General features: G+C 40.0%; 1 protein-coding gene across 1 annotated transcript in view; it reads left to right on the top strand.

Moving 5' to 3' along the window:
• Window positions 1–23,668, top strand: part of Cntnap5 (contactin associated protein-like 5) — an 809,758-nt gene that overhangs the window by 168,480 nt on the left and 617,610 nt on the right. Inside the window, exon 2 of the mRNA XM_013521091.1 lies at window positions 14,746–14,850. Coding sequence (XP_013376545.1) covers window positions 14,746–14,850 — 105 coding nt within the window. The remainder of the gene's footprint in view (window positions 1–14,745; window positions 14,851–23,668) is intronic.

Raw genomic sequence — 23,668 nt, 5'->3', positions numbered from 1 at the left:
AATTGTTGCCCTCTGCCAAGAGCCACTGTGCCTTGGAGCCAGACGAGCATGGACTGAAACCACCACAAACTGTGAGCTAAATAAACCTTTCTTTCCTTACTTTTGTGTATCAGGTATTTTGTCTCAGCAACAAAAGAAAAGCAACCCAGACATGCCCTCAAGTCTCTGTGTTGGTTTCTTCACTTGCAAAATGAATGGGAACTGGTGACTGGCATAAGTACTTTGGGAAAAAGATGGCTTTGTCTTCCCAGGTGGTACAGTGAGACCCTTATACTTGTGCTTTCTCATCTGTTAGATGGTCACTATCCTGAATCTTCATCCTGCTGGAGAAGATTTTTTCAAAGCACAATAAGGAAGGTATTTGGAGGTCATACACATTGAGGAAGTGCTAATGACAGTGCTATCCATATTCTCTTTAAGAACATGAAGTGTTGTTTTCATTGCGTCTGTGATTTGGCAAGTGAGTCTCTTTACTGATAATCCAACATTTTCCAATTTAGAAACCTGTCCAGTTTTACCTACAGCTTCAGTCTCAGTTCGAGACTGCCCTCTGGTTATGCAAACTTCCGCTTGCTAGGTAATTTTCAGTAGGGCTCTACGATCATAAATGTGAAGGGCAATGGGGATAAGAGGATGGATAAGACAGGTCCTTTGCTCTCAAAGGGTTCCAGGTCACATGTGTGACATCATCTTCAAAACAAACACCCAACATTAAGTTGGAGGGCAAGACATAAGAGCCCAAAGGAGAAAAAGGTTCTCTCACCTGGTGAGCTCCAGGGCTGCATTTGTAAGTGTTCCTATCCGGTGCAGCGGGTAAGAGTTTGTGGGTGGGCAGGGGAAGAGGATGTGGATATTGGTGACAGAGTCAAACATGGTGGGGGGGCATAGCACTGTGCCACAGAATGCCCAGAAACAGGCCAATAAATTAGGAAGGCTGAGCACAGACTAAGAAATGAGGAGAAGTAGGAGATAGAATAGCCAGGAGTCTGGGATGTATGGAAGCAAGACACAAATTTTATCCCGAAGTCACCTCAGGCTGATGTCACCTTTGTTTTTCCTAAGTGCAGAACTCATTGCTCCCCTGCCTCTGGTCAGGTAAGAAGACACCATCTCATACTATGACAGCCTCTGATTATGTGTTGAGATATGTTGTTTTTAGTCCCATGACCTTACTTATCTAAAAGAAAGATGAGGTACTTTAACTATGATTTGGCAGTCATTTAAGTGTATGGCCACTTATTGCCATTATTTTTGCTTTATTTAAATATTTGTTAATCTTAGAGATTGATTTTTGAGCTTGCCAGGGCTCCAGGATAGCACAATAGTCAATGAAAGTAGAAATCTTGACATAATCTTTCATTTCTTCCTCCCTTTCTGTTTGTGGGATCATGCTGAATCTGATACAATACAGCTTCCTTTCCTTCCTTTGTTGTCCAGCTGCCATTACTTTAATTCAGACCTTTATCATTTTTTCCCTATTTCTGCATCCTGGATTGAGTCTTCTTGCCACCAGTCTCTAATCCTCACCCCACACCTGCTCCAGCAAGGGACACACACCTCCCTGCTTCATTCTCCACACTGAAACAAGAAAAAATGCTCTAAAATGAAGTTGGTGAATATCTCTTGCCACAAGCAATGTTTCCCTGCTGTTAAGCTTATTCTCTAAAGACAAAAACATAGTGGCCCCAACTTTAATATGCTTTCATTAAAAAATGATCATATGTAAGGACTACAAAAGCGTATAAAGTAAAACCAGTGTGCTGTCCCACCCTGCATCCTCTTTTTAAATGTTCTATGAGAGTTATGTTCCCTATTTTTCTTAGGATTCACCAGTCTGTGTGCCTTAGCATGATACTTCCAATAATGTGTTTATGCTGTTTGGTGAACATAAGAAGAACTCATAAGAACACTTGAAAGTATTTTCTGTATGTCTGCAATATGAGTAAAGCATCAACACAATAGTTTTGGTACAGAATTATCCTGTGAATAAATGACCAACTGTTAAAAACACATGGTTGGAAAAACTCTAAAATCAATAGTGGAGGACACAAGGAATAGAGATTAGAAGAAGCTAGGGACATTGAGCTTGAAGCTAAGGAGAAAATGCTCTAAATATGAATGGAGGCCAGGATGGTGGTGCATACCTATAATCCTAGCAGTCAGGAAGCTGAGGCAGGAGGATCACTGCCACTTTGAGGCCAGCCTGGGCTACATAGCGAGTGTAAGGCAAGCCTAAACTGAATTGCATAGTGAACTCTGTCTCACACAGACAAAAAGTTGGAATTAGCATATACCCAATTATGTGCCAATCAATGGGCAAGATATTTTCCATGAATTGTCTCATTTTATTTCCCCAAGAAGCTCACACAGTTTTTATTCCCATTGTACACAGAGAAAACTGATTAAGTAATTTCCCAAAGGACATGTAATTAGTAAGCTGCATAGTCAGCATCTGAATTCAAACTGGGATTTTTTCCAGATACACTATTGTTTTCAATACACACACACACACACACACACACACACACACACACACGATTTTTGCTCCTGAAGAAACACTTTTGTTCCTGGGCTCTCATTTTCTTATGCACAAAGATGAATACAGGTCAATAATTATTTGAATTATTTGACATATTTAACCCATTCAATATTCAAATTATTTCACGTATTTAACCCATTCACAAATAGTTATTGTTGGTCTCATTGGTTTTATTTTTTTATTTTAAAGAGAATTTTAAAAAAAGAACAATAGGAAAATGCCGACAACACAGACAAAAAGGAAACAAAGCAAAAATGATAAAAATGATACAGAGTTTCATAACAAAATGATAGGGATTAACAGTCATTGTTATATTACATGTTTTTATCTTCATTGATGTTGATCAGATTACCAGATGTAAGAATTCAAGATTAATCTGGTCTCATTGGTTTTACCATGAACCAGCTAGACAGCCCTCAATCAGTCTCTCTCATATATATAATTTATAGTACGTATATCTTTTTAATCAGGCATTTTTCCTCAATTTCAATGAGAAGATTGAAATGTTAGTGAGATTTTAGTGTTTCACTTAAGAACACTGCCCAGGCTGACATAAGATGAAGACATTTTTATGAATGTATGTGCTTGATTGGGCTGACTTTAAGATCATTGTTTCCTGAGTAACCAAGATTCTCAGTACAATTTAGAACCACTCAGTGCAGGATCATGATTAGCTATTGGAAGTTTGTTCCATTGTATTCAGAAAAGAATAGATACCTACTGAGAAAGACAGTTCTGGAGGAGAAATTCTCAACTCTGATGAGAAATACATGGAAAGAAGCCCTATCTTTAAAATTCTTCTTCTGTATTGTTTCCTTAATTTTACTATTCTATGCATAATAATTTGAATAATGCCCGTTTTAAAGTAAAATGGCATCATCTCTACTTTTAACGTCTAAAACTTTTTTCTTCCATATTATTGCTTTTTTCTCAACCTTATTGTATACCATTCTATCCATAAATTCTGAACCCCATTGTACTGTATTTTCTAATGATTGTGTGTGTGTTTGTGTGTTATGTAGAGTGTTAGGAAGGATGGGGTTGTGGATGTGTCTTAACTACTTTCCTTGCCATTGGGACAAATACCTAATACAACAGCTTAAAGAACAAGAAGGAAAGCTGCTCACCTCATGGCTGTCACAAAGCAAACAGAACCAAGGCAGGCTGGGACGGGAAGGGAGATGCGGCCTTCCAGGTTGCACCCATGGTGAGCCGCTCTTCCAGCCACATCCTGCCTCCCCACAGCAGGGCAGCTGTAGTGCCCCATAAGCCAATCAGTTTCCAAATGCAGGAGGCTTTGGGGCCATTTTAGATCTAAACTGTAACAATGTATATAGAAGCAGGGTTGAATTTCAGAAAAAAATTTCAAACAGGTAAAATTCTAATTTTTCAAAGATTTCTTTTTCTTATCAGTCTCTCCTAAAACCCTCCAAGGTTTGCTGACTGCCACTCACAGCTTCTCACAGTCCATAAATTTCTAACCATTTGCATCAACAATCCTTACCATTTCTAATCCTATTTTAAAAGGTTTCAAGTTCCCTAGGTAGTTGAATGGTGCTATGAAAGACCAGATTTGATTCTAAAGGTTTAATGGCCGGGCCGTGCTTGAGTTTGGATAGCATTAAAGTGTTGCTAGTGGAAGCCTGACCTCAACCTTCTGACCAAAGCCAACCCCCACAACAGCCTTTAACCCTGACCTCTGCCTGTCAGGCCTCCACACTGAGACCAGCAAGGACACCTGGACCTGGTGCTTAGCAGGGACCTGTCATGTGCAAATCACGCATGCTCGCTGTCCTCATGTTGCCACACCTGGTAGCTGTGTTTAAGGCTAGTGTTCCTAGCAAGTCTTTCTGTAGGAAAAGCAGTTCTGAAGGATGATTTAGAGAAGTGGAGCCTGGTAATAAATTAATTGAGAAGATCATTGTAAAACCCTAACATGGCATTTGAAATACTTGAGCTAGAATCAAATTTTGAAAAAGAAAAAAAAAAGTGACTGAAAATATTAAAGATTTTAATCTTCACTGGAAGAGAAATAGTCTTTTAAATACATGGTCCTGGAAAAACTGGCTTTCCACCTGCCAGAGATTAAAACCGGGTCCACATCTTTCACCATGCACTAAGCTAAAGCCAAAATGGATAGAAGATCTGAATATTAAAACAAAAACACTAAATTTGCTGGAATATAGAATAGGTAGAACTCTTGAAGACATAGATGTAAGCAAAGACTTTATGATAAAATTCTGATTGCACAGGAACTATCATAAAGAATCAATGTCTTAGATCTTATCTTGTTAGAAAGGTTTTGCAAAGCAAAAGAAATCATCAACAGAGTGTAGAGACAACCCACAGTGTGGGAGAAATCTTTGCCAGCTGTTCCAAAGACCAAAGACTAATATCTAGAATATGTAATGAACTCCAAAAGTCAGGCCCCCCCCAAATTTAAAGATCCAATCCAAAAAAGACCCTCTAAAATGAACACATATTTCTCAGATAAAAAAGTAGAACAGCAAATAAATATATGAAAAATGTTTAACATCTCTGGCAATTTAAGAAGTGCAAATTAAAATAGTGCTGAGATTCCACCTCACTCCAGAAAGAACGGCTATCACTAAGAAATCAACCAGTGACAAAAGCTGGCTGGAGTCTGGAGAAAAAGGAGCCCTTTTCCACTGTTGGGAGTGTAGACTGGTGCAGCCACTGTGGAAATCAGTGTGGAGATTCCTCAAAAAACTAGGACTAGAAGTTCCATTTGACCCAGCTATTCCCCTTCTTGGTATCTTACTGAAAGGATTAAAAGTATCATACCATAGAGATACGTACATACCCATGTTTATAGCAGCACAGTTTGTCATCGCTAAATCTTGAAAACAAGCCAAATGTCCATTGACTGTTTCATGGATAAAAAGATGTGTTTCTTTTTTAATACAGTGGAGTACTACTCTGTTATAAAGGATAATCTGGAGGCATTTCTAGTCAAATGGATGCACCTAGAAACCATACTCGTATGTTAAATAAGTAAGACACATGGGTTAATACTGTATTGTTTCTCTGATGTGAGAAACCAAAAGTATAAATAAGGACCTAAATATATATTTGTTCAAATGAGAAGGGAAACAAGGGTGATGGGAGGGGGAAAGTGAAGAAGGGACAAGAAAAAGGAGAATAGAAGAGAAAATGAGAACAAAGCTTTGGTAAACAAAGGAGAAGAGGGGTTGAAGGGAAGGGAGAGCAATGGGAAAAAAGGAATGAAGATATGTCAAGCACAGGTACAAATTCTCTATGATGAATGCTATCAGTATGTGTATCTAAAATGTACCAATAACATAAGAATTAAGGAAAAAACTGGAGATTTTTCTAAGGAAAAAGAAACAAACCCTGTAGGGCTTGTGCTTTTGTATCCTTTCATTTATGGAAGATTCCCTGAACATATGTATAGTTCCAGATACTAAGTGCTCGGGGGTGAAGTTCCAGTTCTGTGTGGTCCTTTATACTCTTGGAATCATCAGAGCATCCTGTCTCAGTTACTAGGTGGCTTTTGACACAACTGTTGAATTAGATTGTCACTGATGAATTAGACTTGATGATAGAAATGGAAAACTATGAAGCAAAGCAGTCTGAGAAGAAAAAATATTCCTGACCTGAGAATCAGAAAAAAGAGAAACAAAAGAAAAATCGTGGCAGTTTAGAAAAAAATAAGATGGTGGCTCATGGAGGAGGCGCACCATTTAGCAAAATCACTTCAGAGCCACAGGGCAGATGCTGGGCCTGTTCATCCTTTTCTTTTTCTTTCATTTTTTCCCTGGTCCTGAGGATTGAGCCCACGGCCTTTGCACTGCGCTCCAACACCAGCTCTTTTAACGCTGTTTATTTGGAGACTGTTTCTCTAAAGTGCCCAGACTGGGCTCCAACAGGGCATCCTCCTGCCTGGGCCTCAAGAGTGCTGATCACCGGCCTGCACCACCAGGCCTGGCTACAAATCTACTCATTTTGTACCAGATTCCTCCTCACAGCTGGAAGTGCTCCTGGGGGTAGAAGCAGGCCCAGTTGGAGAGGGGATCTCTGGGGGTGGCTTCTGGGGCTGATCCCTGCCCTGCACCCCAGCCACCCTGCATTCCACTGCTCTGCTTCCCACCCCTGTGCCTCACAGGCCTCACCCCACCTTCCCTAAATTGGGTCCTTGGGGCAGCAGGGCCGGCTGCCCTCGGTGCTCCAGCGCACGGAGCAGGCAGGCGAGGTTTGCTGGGGTCAGCCTGGGCCTGGAGTGGCCCAGGCAGGAGAGAACCACGCAGAGGCACTGATGCTGAGCCATTCGAGTCCGGGACACTGAGGGCCACTCAGGACAGAGAAATCCCAGAGCCGCGGGCAGTGGAGCTCCCAGCATCGGGCCTTGGGAGCTCCCCAAGAGCAGGCACTGTGATTGCGGGCTGCTTCTCTTGCGTGGCCCTGGGGACTGAGCCCAAAGTCTTCACACTGAGCCCTACTCAAGCCATTTTTATTTTATTATTTTAAATTTTTATTTGTACATTTAGTATTTATTTATTCATTTACTTATTTAGGTCCTGGGAGTTGAACTGAGCTACATCCCCAGCCAATGGTAAATTTTGACACAGGGTCACCCTGAATTACTGTATTGCCAAATGGGGCTGGAACTTGTGATCCTCCTGCCTCAGCCTCCCAGAATGCTGGGATTACAGGTGTGCAGTACTGTGTCCCACTGTTATCTTGTTCTTCTTTTTTTCCTTTTACCACTTTCCTTTTTTAAAAAATTTTATTTGTTTATTTATTTCTATTAATTCATGTTTCAGTGCCTAGTGATTACTTTCACTAAAAGGAATTGTTACACATTCAACACATTTCAATTTTTTCCCCTTTCTCCACACTGCTTTTATTTTTTTAGCACCAGAATCCTTCATTTACTAAACTTTGTAAAGTTAATTATATGTACAGATGAAAAACCAGACTATTAGGCCAAAGTACATATAAGCCATGGAAGACAATTTTACTAAGTCAAAGTACACTTTTAGATACAGTGTCCACACTGGATTACAATACTCCTTTTTTTCCCTCTTATTTTTTCCTACTCTCTGTCTCTTATTTCATACTGTATATACACAGTGTGGTAAGGTTTTCAATCGGACAAGCCCTGCGCCAGTTCAGCTGGAGGGTCTGAAGGACTTCACTTATTGGGTTTCATGATGATGCAGCTCTTGTAAGGAGCAAAGGTTTGTAACTCAATCAGATTTTTCCTGATATCCAAAATCTTGGGAAGAATCCCAGAGCCTTCTCTTGCCCTGTAAGTGGGACTGACCCTCTTCTGGATTCCCGCTGTGACCCTGTTGTCCCTCACCAATCTCTGTCTCACTTCAGGGGTGGTGTATTCCTCTTAGCCATGGTGGAGGGATTTGCTGCACGTATTTTCACAGTCTCTAAACCCTAACAGAAGCCTTCACATTTAGTATGCTCTCAGTTCAAGAGAGTTGAAGGGGCACATGGGCAATAACTCTTGCCATCTTATGGTTGAGGAATCGAAAATCCAGAAAGGTAAAATGAGATCACATTCACAATGCAAGTGGAAGGGGGCCCGGGACTCCTGGATCTTAGGCCAATGGTTTTTGTGTGGTTTATTTTGTTGGGATTTATTTGTACCCAATCATTCATTAACAAGAGGGAGTTTGTTTGCTTTGAGTTTGAATGCAGAAGTTTATGCATACAGCACTACTTTATTTTTTACTTAGATATTTGGGTCCTTAAGCTCAGGGTCTACGTCTTTGACTTGATTTTGCCTTCTCACAATAAAAAGCCTAACCATGAATATCCAGCAGGTGATCACAAAGCAAGTTTTACAGTCATTTGGAGATGGATATCAGGACAGAGAAGCTTTGACTTTCTTCTTGCGACTCATTTTAGAGAGCTATTGTCTCTTGATCTGCCCGTTATGAAGTGGTTTATCTTTGAGGTTTCATGGTGAAGAAGAGGGGTAGGGTCAGATTCCAGAATGATATCGCACTATTTATTTTTGCTGTTTGCTAAATGAAATTATAGGTAACAAGGGGGAAAATAAATGAAGCTAAGAGCATGAGTTATCACTTCTAAGCACCGTTGTAGGCACTCTACAAAATGCATGGTTTACGTCTCTTAAACAAAGTAGGCCATTAAGTGTGCAGTGCTAAGAGGAATTTTATCTCACCTATAAATACAAGTGAGCCTGTGAAGCTCCAAATCCCCACGTGCAGACAATTTACTACGGTAATCAACACCATCCACACAATTTCACTTCTGTACCATATGTAACTCTATTGGTATTTTAATAATAATGAATAAAATCTGTTTTGGCAACAGAAATGTTACTTAAAGTAGAATCACCTTAAAAAGCCAATAATAATTTCCTTGAAGCCATGTAAATATTATACTTAGGCTGAAATCTTTTCTCTGCCTCTCCCTTTTAATGTGAAAGAGGACCTTTACCATTTAACTGTACACATATATTTAAAGGACAAATTATCCCTATTTCTTCAGGTTAAAAGTGTGACACAAAGGGTTTGAATGAGTACACATGAAGATATCCATAAGCAAACCAGTAAGTTTCTCTTTTCTCTTCTTGGCTTTTTTCTTTTGGCATTCCTTTTGCGTTTGTTTACCTTTGAGGGAAAAGGGGTTGGAGAAAGTGTGAAAGTAAGGAAAGTAAAAAGATTTAAATACTGCTTCAAAGTTACAGACCATGACTTCCTTTCTTTCCTCTTATCCAGGTTTGAAGCTATTTCTTTTTTTTTTTTTTTTTTTTTTTTTTGGTTTTTTTCTGGTACCGGGAACTGAACTCACGACGTTGCGCTTGCCAGGCAGGCGCTTTGCCGCTGAGCTAAATCCCCAGCCCCTTCTTTTCTTTTTTAAAAGAGAGAGAGAGAGGGAGAGAGAGAGAGAAAGAGAAGAGGAGGGGGAGAGAAGGAGAGAGAGGTAACAAGAGTCACCTGCTGAAGCAGCAATTAGGAAGGATGACATACCTAATGATCATCAGCCTTCTGTAGTGGTGCCAGACAACTGGCGGTCTGTAGTCACCAGTGGAGACTGAACTCAATGTTTTGATCCAGGCTTGTCCCCTAGTGGGCAGTCCTGGCACCTCCCTAAGCCTTGATCCCGTCATTGGTAAAGCAAAAGGCTTGAATTGCATAATTTCAGAAATTCATTCTGACTCTGATTACTCTTATTCTATCAATATAAAGTTATTTGCAAGTAGACCTGGAATTATGTAAGCAGTTATGAACTAAAGATATAGAAGTGCGTTGATCAGACCTACTAATATGGATTTTTATGTACATGGGGATGAAGTGCAGATGCCATGGTTTACAATGAAATGACGCTACAGTTATTTGTTGAAGGAAAATGAAGATCATAAATCAGATTTAAACAAAGAATTTCATTTTTAAAATAGCCTTTTGACTTCATCGGAGTTTGGGGAGATAAAGGTTCACAAAAGGAAGATTTCAGGAGCTCCTTTTGAGAATATTCCACTATGCCGATGCATTCATGACATTTGGTTTGTTATTGGAAACAATTCTTGAGAAAGTCAGTAGGATCTATCACAGGTGGTCCCAGTGGCAGCAGACATGAAAGAAAACTCATACTTCGTCTCTCTCAGTTTTTTTCCCTAACCTTTGTAAATCTTCCACTGATCAGTTTCTTCTCTCATTCTTCTTTCTTCATGAACCACTGATGAACGTACACACACACACACACACACACACACACACACACACACACACACACTGTTCTGGAGGAAGCAAATAGTGCTTTTAGTGTGCTGCCAACACATTGACAAAAGATTGAATGTGAGTGGAGCCTGAAATCTAGGAACAGTGGGTTTGTCTGAAGGAATCTTGTGGGGCAGGGGGGCCGGGTGCTGTTTCCTTTCCTTACCTCCCAGCCGCGCACTCCATGGGATGCCAGGCTGTCCACCCTCAAGGGCAGCATGGCTCTGCCATCCCTCAGCTCTTCCTTTCCCCTCCTCTTTGTCTTCCATTCATCTGGACCACTGCAGTTCTTCAGGAGAGTTATCTATGCCACCAGTGCTGGGCATGTTTCACGGCACAGAAATGAGATCCCAGAAATAAAATTGTTAAAATAGTTGCTCTCAATTGCAATAAGATTCAATTCATAGACCTCTTCCTATTCTCATTTGGGGCTTTGCAAGTGGAGTTTTTCTTCCCCATCTATTTTCATTCCATCTTCAAAATAATTGTATGGCTGGATATAGCAGAGAGAGTTCTTTGTTCTGGTGACCACTGAAATAAAGTTTAGTGCACCAGAATGTTTTATCTCAAGTCACTGAGTCAAGAGAAAGAAGAGGGCTGGGGATATAGCTCAGTGGCATAAGCGACTGCCTGGCAAGCACAAGGTCCTGAGTTCGATTCCTGGTACAAAAAAAAATAAGAGAGAGCAGGAAGAGACCTAGGGGTCAAGGTCTCTGAGGTGTAGTTCTCTACTCCAGGATATCCTAAATCATAAAACAAAGCAAAATCCAATATAACTATTAGCCATGCATAGTGGTGCATGCCTATCATCCCAGTACTCTGGGAGGTTGAGGCAGGAGGATAAGTTTGAGGCCAGCCTGGGAAACTCACCAATTTAGAAAGCAGGGCAGGGGGGATATCTCATTTCTGAGTCTCTGGGTTCAATTTTATTACCCTACTTCACAAATAAACCTAACTGTTGTTCTCTTGTATGCTGGGTCATTACCCCCCTGCTTTATGAATCGGAAACGTGTCTAAAATCATACCTGCCTTTGGCATTAGCAGTCTTATATGGCAAGCCCTTAATGCCCAGTGACCAGGGATAATTTGAGAAAGGGTCTGATCTATTCTCTTTTTAGGTGAGGGTGTCAGAGTCTATCATGTGACAGGGAGATGACACAGGGACCAAATTCCCTTCTCTAGATGGAGAGGGAAATCATCTTTCTTCTTCTTGATGTGGAAATTTCCCATTCCTGTCATTTTTGGGAGCAGATCAGAAGTTCACATAGGCTCTCCTCTTGAAATGTGCAGGGTCTATGAGGATAGGAGTCCCTCAAAAGCTTCCTCCAAGCCTTTGCCTTGAGCACAGATCATGTTTTATGAATTTGCGCATTTCCCAAATGGGAGCCTTCATCACAGAAGCAGAGATGCAGGGCAGGCAGAGTTCAGAGCAGCAAAGAGCAGCTGGAGCCTGGCAGCTGGTCCATGAGGTCCACAGCCCCAGAAGCTCACTGTCCCCAACCCTATTGCCCATGCAAAGTTGGTGGCCTGCACATGTGCACCCTGAGGAACCCATTTTAGAGTGGTGCTATAAGCTTAGTGAACATTTGTTGGCTGTCTTGTCCATCTATATATTTACATCTTTGTATTTCTTTATAGTCTCTGGAGGTTTTGAGGTCTGAGAGTCTATCTTACTCAAATCTATCCCTACTGCCTCTCCAAGGACAAACATAAAATAAGACTTTATAAATATCTGGATTGAATTACTTTTAAATGGTTATGTAACTTCCATTTCTACTATTTCATAGGCATTTTAAGAATTTATGTACTTGAACTCAAGGACTACTCTAGTAAGAGAAAAATTTACATCTAGGGTTGTTTCCTGAGTAATATGTGACTTGAGTTGACTTGAAATTTCTACATGTGTACAGTCAGTTCTAATACAGCACAACATACACACTTGTAACAAAAACTGGTTAAATATACAAGAACTGCATGTAAGCGAAGGCTTGGGGAGAGATACACCTATGGGGCCAACTCACAAATATCAACACATAGAAATATTTGAAGAACTTAAGAAAATGAAGATAACATCGTATACATGCTAAAACTTTAAGAAGCACATGAGTAGCATAATAAATGTGGTTCTTTGCCTTGAAATTGTTTGCAATTTGGTGGATTTGGGTATTAGAAAGGCTGAGAGATATTGAGAGGTGAAAGAGAACAATTTCAAAATGTGAAGAGACTTATGACCACAAATGTGGAGGATCGAGACCCGTGACACAGCTTTGAATGCAGATGTCCTGTTGATTAGTGGCTGTGTGTGTGTGCATGTGTGGGCATGTAGTCACACTTTGAGTATTCCTGTAGTTTCCACTTTTCCACACTCCTGTTTCTTGATGATAAAAGAGTCATAAGCAAAGGCAAGATCAGCTTCAGGTTCACAATGTTTCCTTATATATAAATAGAGTAACAAATGTGCTTTTTCAAGCAAGTGTTTTAAGTGTGCGTGTGTGTGTGTGTGCATCTCCCTTCAACTGCCTCCTATGACAAGAGCACACATGACACATCTCTGCTTTCTATTAACAGATTAGCCATGACCACCATCCCTTTCCTGTGATTCTCGGATTACTCCTCTTCAGTGAGGATGAGGCTCTGCTTCGTGTTTATCAAACACCTCAAAACACATTTCAAACATTTGGGTTTGAGAGAAACTCAAAATATACTTTGGCAGTTGATTTTCAAACACATTTAACAAACAAGAATTTAATCCTTACATTTCTAATTAATTTCCCTGCAATTAGCTGAAATACAGCTCAGAGCTTCCTAGATAAACAAGCGTGATCCTATGTAAATATTCTTTCAGAAAAAGTCAAATTAATTACTCCTGAGAGCCTTTACTACCATGAAGTTTACCTTGAAACTGAATAGCATATTTGAAATTTGCTTTGACTGAAGTATATCTAAATTTTATGAGATCATTTGTCAATGTCTTGCAAGGTCAATTTTGTACAACATGGAAAAATAGGAAAAGAATGTGAGTGCTGTGGAGTTGATGAACTGATTGATTCATTGATCCTCTCTTCTTTCCTTCACTTATGACTCACCATCTCTTTCTTTCAACAAATCTTTATTCAAGAAATATCATGCCAATAGTTATTGCTAGGGGACCACAAAGATGTGCTACTTGGTGAGAGATAAAAACAAATAAGTGAATTAGTCCAGAACATTATGATGACCAAATCTCTTAATCTGCTTTGTGCCACTAGAACAGAATACCTGAGAAGCGGTTACTTATAATGCACAGACATTTGTTGGCTCACATTTCTGAAGGTTAGGAAGGTCAGCATCAATGTGTCAGCACCTAGGAAGTGTACACTTGTGGTGTTGTTACGTGGCAGGAAGCAAGAAGGTGAGACCACAGTCCTGAGAGCCCTGTCATTAAGGCACTAAGCCAGCCTATGGTGGTGGAGCTCTCATGTTACCTCCTCTGAAAGGCCCCATCTCTTAGTACTGTTACCGGGGAGTTAAATCCCTAACACGAGTTTTGGATAGTATGAATGGTCCAACTAAAGTGCCAGCATGCTGAGAGGAAGGGCAGTGCTCTGTGCAAGAACTGACTGGTCATAACATTAATGCCAACCTGGAGAGACATAGCTGTGTTGTCAAGTCCACCTCTTTGCCTGTGATCTGCCCTGTCTCACATTAAGACATTATCAAAAAAGCCTTCCAAAGCCTGATTATCACGTTTAAGACAGCTGGAGGTATAACTACTACTGACTGTCATATTCAAAATTGTGCAAAATCCACGGCTATTCTCTGTTACTTTATGGACTATGAATGAGCTGTTAGAATAAGTAACTTATTTTCAGTGATTTTCACAAAACAAAAAGTAAATTAGTCAAAATTACCCTGTTTTTCTAGACGTAATTTTTTTTAGATATAATTATGGAGGTGCCTGGGACAGGAGATGGGAAAAGTTAAACAATACTCCCCTCTTTAGTGGGCTCCCTTCTTCTAAAATTAGCACAGTAACAGCGATCTAAGTCTCTGCATAACTTGTCCTTTAAAGGAATAGCTGGTAGCTGGGATTTGTGTCAGGTAAACCCAGGAGAGAGTTCTAGCTGTGCTACTTTCTTTTTTATTTTAAAAAGAAAAAAAAAATAATAAAATAACGACAACAGAGACAAATAAAATGGTACAGAATTTCAAAAGAAGATGATAAGAAATTAACAATGGTTGTTGTGACCTTGAACGACCTCCTGGACACTTCTAAACTTCATTCTCCCACTGTGAAAGGAAGTTGTTCTTGTCCACTGGGGTTGTTATAAGAAGTAGATGCAGTAATTTAAGGAAACAAGTAGTGCCAACTTCAGAGCAAGTGCTCTGCAGAGGATGGTAGGTAATGTCATGTGTTGCTCTTCATGGAAAGGCTTTGCTAACAGATTCTGCCCTCTCTCTGTCTCCTTTCCAACCCTGTAGACAACTGTGATGACCCATTAGCATCGCTGCTCTCTCCAATGGCATTCTCCAGCTCCTCAGACCTCACTGGCCCTCCCAGCCCAGCTCAGCTCAACTGGAGAATTGGTAAGCAGAAGGTTCAAAATCCTACAGCCAAGGGCCTGGGGATTTAGCTCAGCGGCACAGTGCCTGCCTGGCAAGTGCAAGATTGTGAGTTCAATTCCCGGTACTGGAGAAAAAAAAAAAAATCCTACAGCCAAGTGACAAATAAGGACATTGGGAATCTTCAGGAAAAGTGATTGTTTCCATCTGCAGGCATTATGTCCAAAGGCAGTGTTTAGGAAAAGGTGTGAGAGGAGATGAACGAAAGTCTAATGTAATCACACATCTAAACACACAATTGTTACTCATATCAGACTATTGCTCCTCTAACCACAGACTTCAGTTTGATTTATCATGAGACCTCTGTAAAAATTTCTTTTCAAAATGCATTCACTATATTTTCACAGTACATGTATACAACATAAATAGCATTAGAGAGTATTATATTTTCTTTATAAAAGATGAAGTTCATTAAAAATTTCCACTAACCTTAAAGTAACTGCAGCATTAATACCAGTTTTAAAAAAATCTAGAACATGCAATTAATTCAAAGCAAGATTATAAATCATCTACAGTCTTAGCAAGTACATATAACTGAAGTTTAATGCTTGGTATCTTTATAACAGGTGGTAAAGATGGGGGTATACACCCTTAATTAGTCCAGTCTAGTAAGTAGATACACAGCTATGATTGAAGAGGCCTGGAGTGATGAAGAAGAAAGCCTTAAATACCACTCAGTTGGCATTGAAATGCTGGCTACAAGACTTGTAGGTTTCATGAGTTTCCGTAAGTGACTCACCCGCCCAACCTTTGTGTTTTTATCCCTGAAGTGGCACCACATGCTCACCTTGCCCAATGCTTCCGAAGTAAGACTGGACGCTCCCGTCCCAAACATCTTTCCCACTGCAAGACTGAAAATTGGGAGTGTATCCAGTAGGCCCACTTTTCATTTCAGGAGGGAACAAATGTCAGGAGATTTTGACACCATGTCTAACAGGGATTCCAAGGACAGTTTCTTAAAATCCCAACCAAATCAAGTGGCAGTAGAAAGCTATTCATGCTTCATGACCGCTGGGCAGTTTCTGGGGAAAGCTATGGGTCTGTTCTCAGGCCAGCTCCCTCCCTTCTGGACAGGGGCTGACTGAGGGTACATGTCTCTGTTCACCTCTCCTCACCACCCTGAGTCTGTTCACCTGGAATTTGAGTGCCTTGACCCAAAGCTAGCATGAGTACGTATGGGGAGGAGACCTAGTTCTCTCGTAAGTAGAGTCTAAATCAGCATGTCTGAGCAGTAGGATGACAAAGGAGCCTGGGCCTATAGCTCATCCTCTGGCGCAGCACCCAGGATATTGACAGCATCCCTGTCATTCATTGTGTCCTTATGGGAAAGCAGGCCCAGGCCCCAGAGTTCTCATTCCAAGGCTGCACACTTGGATTACCCAGACAGCTTGATGGGAGCACTGCCTGAGCCCATCTCCCATGTATTCTCAGTTAATCATGTGAGATGAAACATAGCAAGGAGATGGATCAAGGAATAAATAAAAGCTTTATGGGCAGTCAAAAATGCACGAAGAGTTGCAAACCACGGAGTTGGATGAATTCTTGAATAACAAATCCTTTCATGATTATTTATGGAGCACCTGCTATGTGTCAGGCACCATGCTGGAACGTGACACATAGTTGGCAAGAATAGGTATGCTCTTTTTGAGTTCACAGGGGTAGTGCGGCTTGAGATGTACTTCCAAGTTATGACCCTACTTAATGACTAGCACTGTTTATTGCTAGTGCTAATATTGATACAATTACTTTACTTTGTATGGGTACAACATACATATATGTTTGTAAAAAATAAATCATACATTTTACAGTATATACTAGCATATATATAGATATACAAATACTGAATATATAGAGACTGAGGGTCATATTAAAGGATGGATATATATAAGAATGGATCTTCCCCCCATACATATACATATAGACACTAATACCTTGATTCAGGAATATTTGTGCTTACAAATAAGTGTTTGGCCAAATTTTACTCCCATTTGCAAACTGCACCAGATGCAAACATGACCACAGCATCTTCTTAATAGAAGCACAAGTGCAAGTATCTTCACCAAAATCCATAAAACAGATTAAGTTCATAAACCAAGGCACTACTGTACATAATACACATAAGCACATTATATATATATATATATATATATATAGTTATCCTTCAGTATCCATGGGGTACATATTGGTTCTAGGATACCCGTGGATACCCAAGTTCATGGATGTATAAGTCCTTTCTATATAATGGCATAGAGATTCATATACTACATGAATCTCATATATTATAAAACATCTCTGGGTTACTTATGTTATCTAATATACCGTAAATGGCATCTAAATACTTAATTGTTATATATTGTTTAGGGAATAACAGATACAAGGAAAAAAAGTCTTTATGTGTTCAGTTCACAAGCAATGTTTTTAAATATTTTTCATCTTCCTTTGGTTGAACATATAAAAGTAGTACCTGAAAATACAAAAGTTCCACTGTCAGGGCCAGGGATATATATATAGCTAAGCGGCACAAGCGCCTGCCTGGCAAGTACAAGGTCCTGAGTTCAATTCTTAGTACAAAAAAAAGTTCTACTGTCTATGTGTATATGAATGGATAAAGTAGCCTACACATGTATGTAAAACATGTAAGATATATACATTACAGCACATATATACCGGCAGTACACCTGTTATCATCAAACATAAAAATAATTATGTTAATGTAGAGGATAAATTTTGTCATATGTCTGAATAAGCAAATGTAAAATTTAGTAAGTCAAAGAGAAAAAATATAGCTTTAATTGATATTAGAAATATGAGTAAAACTATGTTTCTTTTTGTCCTTCTCAAACAAGATCTATATCCTGCCTGCTCAGTAGCAGGACCAAGAAGTAATTGCAGCTCTGAATACCCATTTTCCATATGAGTTCTTTAAGTCTTTCTCTGCATTTCATGAAAGACATCAAATGTACCCTAAGGAGCAAATTGTACCCCTGTGCATGAAATCTAGTGCATGTGGAGATGTCTGTGGAGACCTCAGAGAGTTTTACCCTAAAGGCAGGAATTATGTGTCTAGGAATCCACACTCACCATCTTATGTTACTACATCAAACGAAAAATGGTGACAGCCATACATAGGTACTCACCACAGAGCATCACTGCTCCAAGCCCTCAAGTACATTAGTTTGACTTTCACAGCCACCTTCCCTGTAGGTAATATTGGTAGACTTGTTTCAAAGGCAAAAATTGTTATAAAGAGGGCAGCTGCTGCCACACCAAATTTTAACCCAGGAAGTCTGATTCCCATGTCCATGCTCCTACTCACAGCCCCTGGACACTGTCCTGCCCAGAAGGTGAAAATAACTTCAGTGTTTCAGACAAGGAGATGTGTGGGTTGTTTTCATTAGCTCACCCTCCCCCATGGTGTTATTGAAGTGTCACTGACGGAACGAGGTATTTAAGGTAGATGGCGGGATAATTTGATTGTGTGTACATTGTGAAGCGGTCATTGCAGTCAGGTTAGTTAATCCCTCTACCATCTCCCAAGGTTACCTTTGTGTGTGTGTGTGTGTGTGTGAGGGAAACACGTGAACAGATTTCAAGTCTGTAACACATATTATTAACTGTAATCATACTGTACTGTGAGATTCTCATACACAGTCATGTTCATACCCATCTGTTCTAAATTTCATTTAAAACCTTCAAATATCAGAAATCAAGGTACATATGCATTTTGTTGATTCCCAGGAAGTAGTTTAAAATAAAGGAGCATTAAATACTTGTCCAAGTGTAATTTTCTTTTTTTGGTTTTTATTAGTACATGTTTCCAGTGCATAATGATTGCATTTATCATGTGGAGTTGGTTCATGTTCACAATGTATCTTAACTGTTCTTTCATCTGCTACACCTCCCATCCCTCCCCTCTCCCTCTGTCTTTTGTTCCCCTTCCCATTTGAAGAAAAACAATTCCCTGCTTCCTATTATCTATCCTTTGTTTTGCTCATGGGGTTCTCTCATAATGAATGCCATGCAATATTTAAGCTTATGTGTGTGATTTATTTCACTTCATATTATGTTGATAAGGTGCATCCATTTACCTATGAATGCCTCATTTATTGTTTTTTATGGCAGAGTAGTACTTCATTGTGTGTAAAGACCACACTTTCTTTATCCATTCATCAGTTGATCAATATATAGGCCATTTTCATAATGTAGCTATTTTAAATTGTGCTACTATAAACATGGGTATTCCTGTATCACTGTAATTTGATAACTTGAACTGTTTCAGAAAAATACTTAGAACAGGTCAAATGGAATTTCTAGTTTTAGATTTTGAGAAACCTTCATACTACATTCCACAGTGGATGTACTAGTTTAAATTCCCACCAACAATGTGGAAAAGTTCTTTTATAATTTTAAATAAGTTAAAGTTGTAGCTCTCCTACAGATATAGAATGAGCACATCCAAAATTTACTCAGCTCTCAAAAGATTGTTAGGTGGATACAAAACTACTTAGTGCCCATGTTATTATGGTTTTCCAGAGAAATGGAACCAATAGGGCATACATCACTATGCAGGAGGAGTTTTAATATGGAAAAGGGCCCAGACGACTGTGGAAGCTAAGGAGGCAACAATATGCTTTCTGAAACAATCAGGGAAGCCAATGGGGACAGGCATTCGGAGCTAGAAGGTCTGAGAACTTGGGGATCGGGTGGGGCGACCCTCTGCCTAAGGCCTGAGAAGAGTGGAGGGTGCAGGGTTGGAGGAAGGATGTTCTGTGTGGCTCCCAGAGCCCAAGTCCTTGAAATCTGGAGTTCTGCTTGAGCAGATGGATGTCCTTGCTTGAAAAGTGACATCTACCTCATGTTTCCCTGGCACTTCTTATTTCACCTGGTCCTGCAGGGGCCTGAATAAGGCACGCTCACGTTGTTGAGGGCAGATCTGGCACACTCAGTCTGCCAGTTGCAGTCGCCTTGGAAACATACTCGCAGATGTAACCAGAAGTAATGCTTTACCAGCTCTCTGGCCATTGCTTAACCTAGTCAAGTTGAATTTCATTAAAACTATCATCACCGTGTCTTGCAAGATTAACTCATAGGTGAATCCTATGTGACATATATTTATAAAATTAATGTGTAACTTCACAGTATCTGAGATCTAATCAAACAGCAAGTACCAAAACCAAATGACAGGTACATTCTTCTAGAGAATTAAATAATCATGAGTTAGGTTAGTTAGTGGCCCAGGATGGTATTGAAAAGACATGTACTTTCTTATGACTTCCAAGCTTTGTTAGGTTTTTTCTGTATATTATAGTCATTTATTCATTTTTCACAGTGCTTCATGGTCCTTCTCCTTTATGCTATCCAACCCCACACACCTGTCAAAGAACTTCCTTGTGTTCTCTCAAAGATGGAATCCAAGCTATAAAGCCATTGATTTTCATTAAATTACTTCTTCCTCAGTAGAATTCTGTGCTGACACTGGCATGCATACAAAGCATCACTGCTGAACTGTCTCAGACCAACAAACTCACTTCTTGTATGTAGACAACACTTCAAAGTGCTGGGAACCATATAAGCTATTGACATACTTTGATCGTGGATGATTAAAGGTTGTTTTGCCTCCAGGATGTATAAGAAACTCAGACATACATCCATCTGACTGCACTCAGGGAAAAAGTATACACAACTTATAAATTTGCCATGACAGAAGCAGGAATTCATTCTAAAGGTGAGGGATAGAATCCAGAAAGGCTGTCCTGGGCAATGATGTCTGATGTGCTCTCCTTAGCCACAAGTAAAGCAAGTTCAATCAACAGCAAACTAATCTCTCTGAGGAAAAAATAATACCCATGGAAACAGCTGTTAACTGAAGTTATTGCTGTCCAGGCAAAATCTGGGCAATCCACCCCACATCAAGGAGGATTAGATGGTTAAAAGCCCAACTGTAATAGTTTCCACAGTGCTATCTCATCTACGGAGGGGATTTACCAAATAGAATTTTTGTTTTTTCACTACCACATATCCTTTAGTCTCCACCTAATCTCCCTCTCTCTCTCTGTCTCTCTCTCTTTCTTTCTCTCTCTCTCTCTCTCTCTCTCTCACTCACACACACACACACACACACACACACACACACACACAAGAAAAGCAAGAAAGAGAATAATTACTTTTGAAAAAAATGACAAAATACATTAAACTAGGGGTCAGATCACCATTACTTAGGTTGCCAAGTCAATCTATATAAATGTGGCTTAGGAAGGATCTGTCTTTGTCAATGTGATTTGTTCTGTGGCAAGATTGCTTTTGATCTGGGCATTAATCTGGCTGAGGCTGGAGAAACACTTACTGTCAGCAGAAGTGCAGGAGCTGGTGGCCCAGCACCAGGCAGGGAGCTGTGGGTGAGACCTTGAAAATGAGGGGAAGGATTTAAGTTGCTTTATATGATGAACAGGCAGACAGCACTAAATGTCTTTGGCCTGATGAGAGCAAAGGCTTTTATTTACCTTTCCATCTTCATTTAGTTTTTCCAAATACAGTTTGCAAACAATTATGTTTGCCATTTGTCCCTTGAAATTGTAATCCTTCCTTGCTGGAATATTATTTTTGAAGTGCTTGCTTGTGAAGGTGCAGATTGCATGTTTCTAGCATGACAATTCTGTTGCCATGGAGAATTTGATTTCTTATGTCAAGGCATTTTCAGGTTCCTGTGCTCATAGATGGATGAAGAGGCTTAAAGCTCTTGGCTCCCATGTGGGAACAGGTTCTCTGTACACATACCCTGCCTTATTGAACTGAACTGACCCCAAAGCTCTGGGAATCCATGAAGGTCTGTGGGAAGTGGCTTTTCAGTTTGGCTTCATCAGACTCTCTACTAGGAAATGTGATTTGGAAACAATGCAGGAATCAGGATTCATACCCACAATTAGCATAACACAAGCTCTCTGGGGACTTGTTCCAGATAGCTAGGTAAGAATACTGAGGATCTAATTTCCTAACAATGCTGCAATGTCTGCTTGCAAAACACAGCTCCAGTCTCCCGTCTGGATTGAGTTAGGCAGGCATGATATGGGCATGATCTAATTTGTCTAATAAAAAAAACAAAACAGTAGGCTAGGCAGAAATTGTTCCCTGGATCCCCCCCTCTCACCTTGAAACGTTTTTCATTTGTCCTGCCCTGGCTGCCCCAGGAGAGCAGGCATCAAGAACTCTTCTTCCCTTTGTCCCTTCACGTTCTGCTTTATGACTGGAAGTGTTTCCACCAGGAGGGTGTTCAAAATGCAAGATCTCAACTTCTCTCCAGAACTACTAGATTAGGATGCTTGTGTTAACAACTGTTTCACTGCTACCTTCAGATCTAAGATGCACAGTCCAGAGCATCTCTGCATCTTCTGCTTCTTCTGTGCTTACTTTCATCCTTACTCACACTGGATCTGAGTGGGGAGGAAAGAATGAAAAATCATAAAAGTTGGCCCAGTTATTATGGATGATAAGCATTGTTAGAAACTTCAGCTTTGTATTTTTATCTTCACATCAGTATTCTAAAATACTTGGTGCTGTATTAACTTTATTTTTAAGGATGAGGAGGCAGCCTTGGGTTAAGTCACTAGCTGAAAAATACACAGCTAATTTTGGTAGGCCTTGGATTTATATATAAGTCTGTTTACCCTATACTAACCAATATCTTTATTTATGTTGATCTGAAGTTATAATCTCAGTAAATGCATTCATTGTAGGCATAACTGTTGTCTAGTCAGGTAATTTTGGCATTTCAAATAGTGTTTTCAATATTTTAACCACAAAAATGTGGAATTCTCAGACAGGGAGGAAGAGATCTATGTGTGTGTGTGTGCCTTCCCCGTGGCATGAAGGTCACACTGATGGCTGATATTCTTGTCAGTAAATCTCACCTAGACCTAGGTACTTAAAGCATGCTGTAATCCTCTTCTCATATTAGGACCACTACAAAGCAAGAAATGCAAAGCAGAAATCTGTTATTTATCAGGCGCCTTAGGACATAGAGACAAATCCATTGTTTTTTTTGTTTTTTGGTTTTTTGTTTTTTTTTCTCCGGTACCGGGAACCGAACTCACGACCTTGCGCTTGCCAGGCAGGCACTTTTGCTGCTGAGCTAAATCCCCAGCCCAAATCCATTGTGATGGTCCAGTATTCAGTGAGGCTAATTGCAAAGTAAAGCACCAATGAGGGGAGATGGAGAGGGCTCATATGAATACTCTGTCACTAACAATGTGATGCTTCAAAGGGTCTGAACATTGCTATTTAGCATAGAAGTGAGTAATAAACTCACACACTTTGCCTTTTACTCTTGTCCTCTTTTTCTTTGATAGGCCTCATTGACATTCTTTCTAAGTAGCATTCCAATGTTCCACTTGGGCCTTGTTAGAGTACTCAGCATATTATTAGGATATTATTTTTACAGAAGAACTAAAATTACATGTCCAAAGTCTTAAGGTAGAAAGTGACCCTTTTTACTCAAACATCAAACCTAGATTGAATGCTGTCTTTCGAACAAATTTGCTACAAGAAACTAAGTGCAGTGTGCGTAGCTGTGCAGTGTGTGGCTTATGACAAAGAAGTGAGAGTACCAATAATATGGGATTTGGTATTTCCAGTAACTTTTAGCCCCATTTCTCCATTTTCCCTTTAAAGATATCTGGGAAGTAATTTTTTTTCTTCATACTTAAAACTGAGAAGACTATCTTACCTGGTTGGCACATATTTGACACTGGTTTATTCATGGATAGAACTCAGCACTTGTAAATACATT

The sequence above is a fragment of the Chinchilla lanigera genome, unplaced genomic scaffold (assembly GCF_000276665.1).
Source record: "Chinchilla lanigera isolate Chin_1 unplaced genomic scaffold, ChiLan1.0 scaffold00058, whole genome shotgun sequence".
Lineage (NCBI taxonomy): Eukaryota > Metazoa > Chordata > Mammalia > Rodentia > Chinchillidae > Chinchilla > Chinchilla lanigera.
This window is presented reverse-complemented; position numbering and strand designations above follow the sequence as displayed.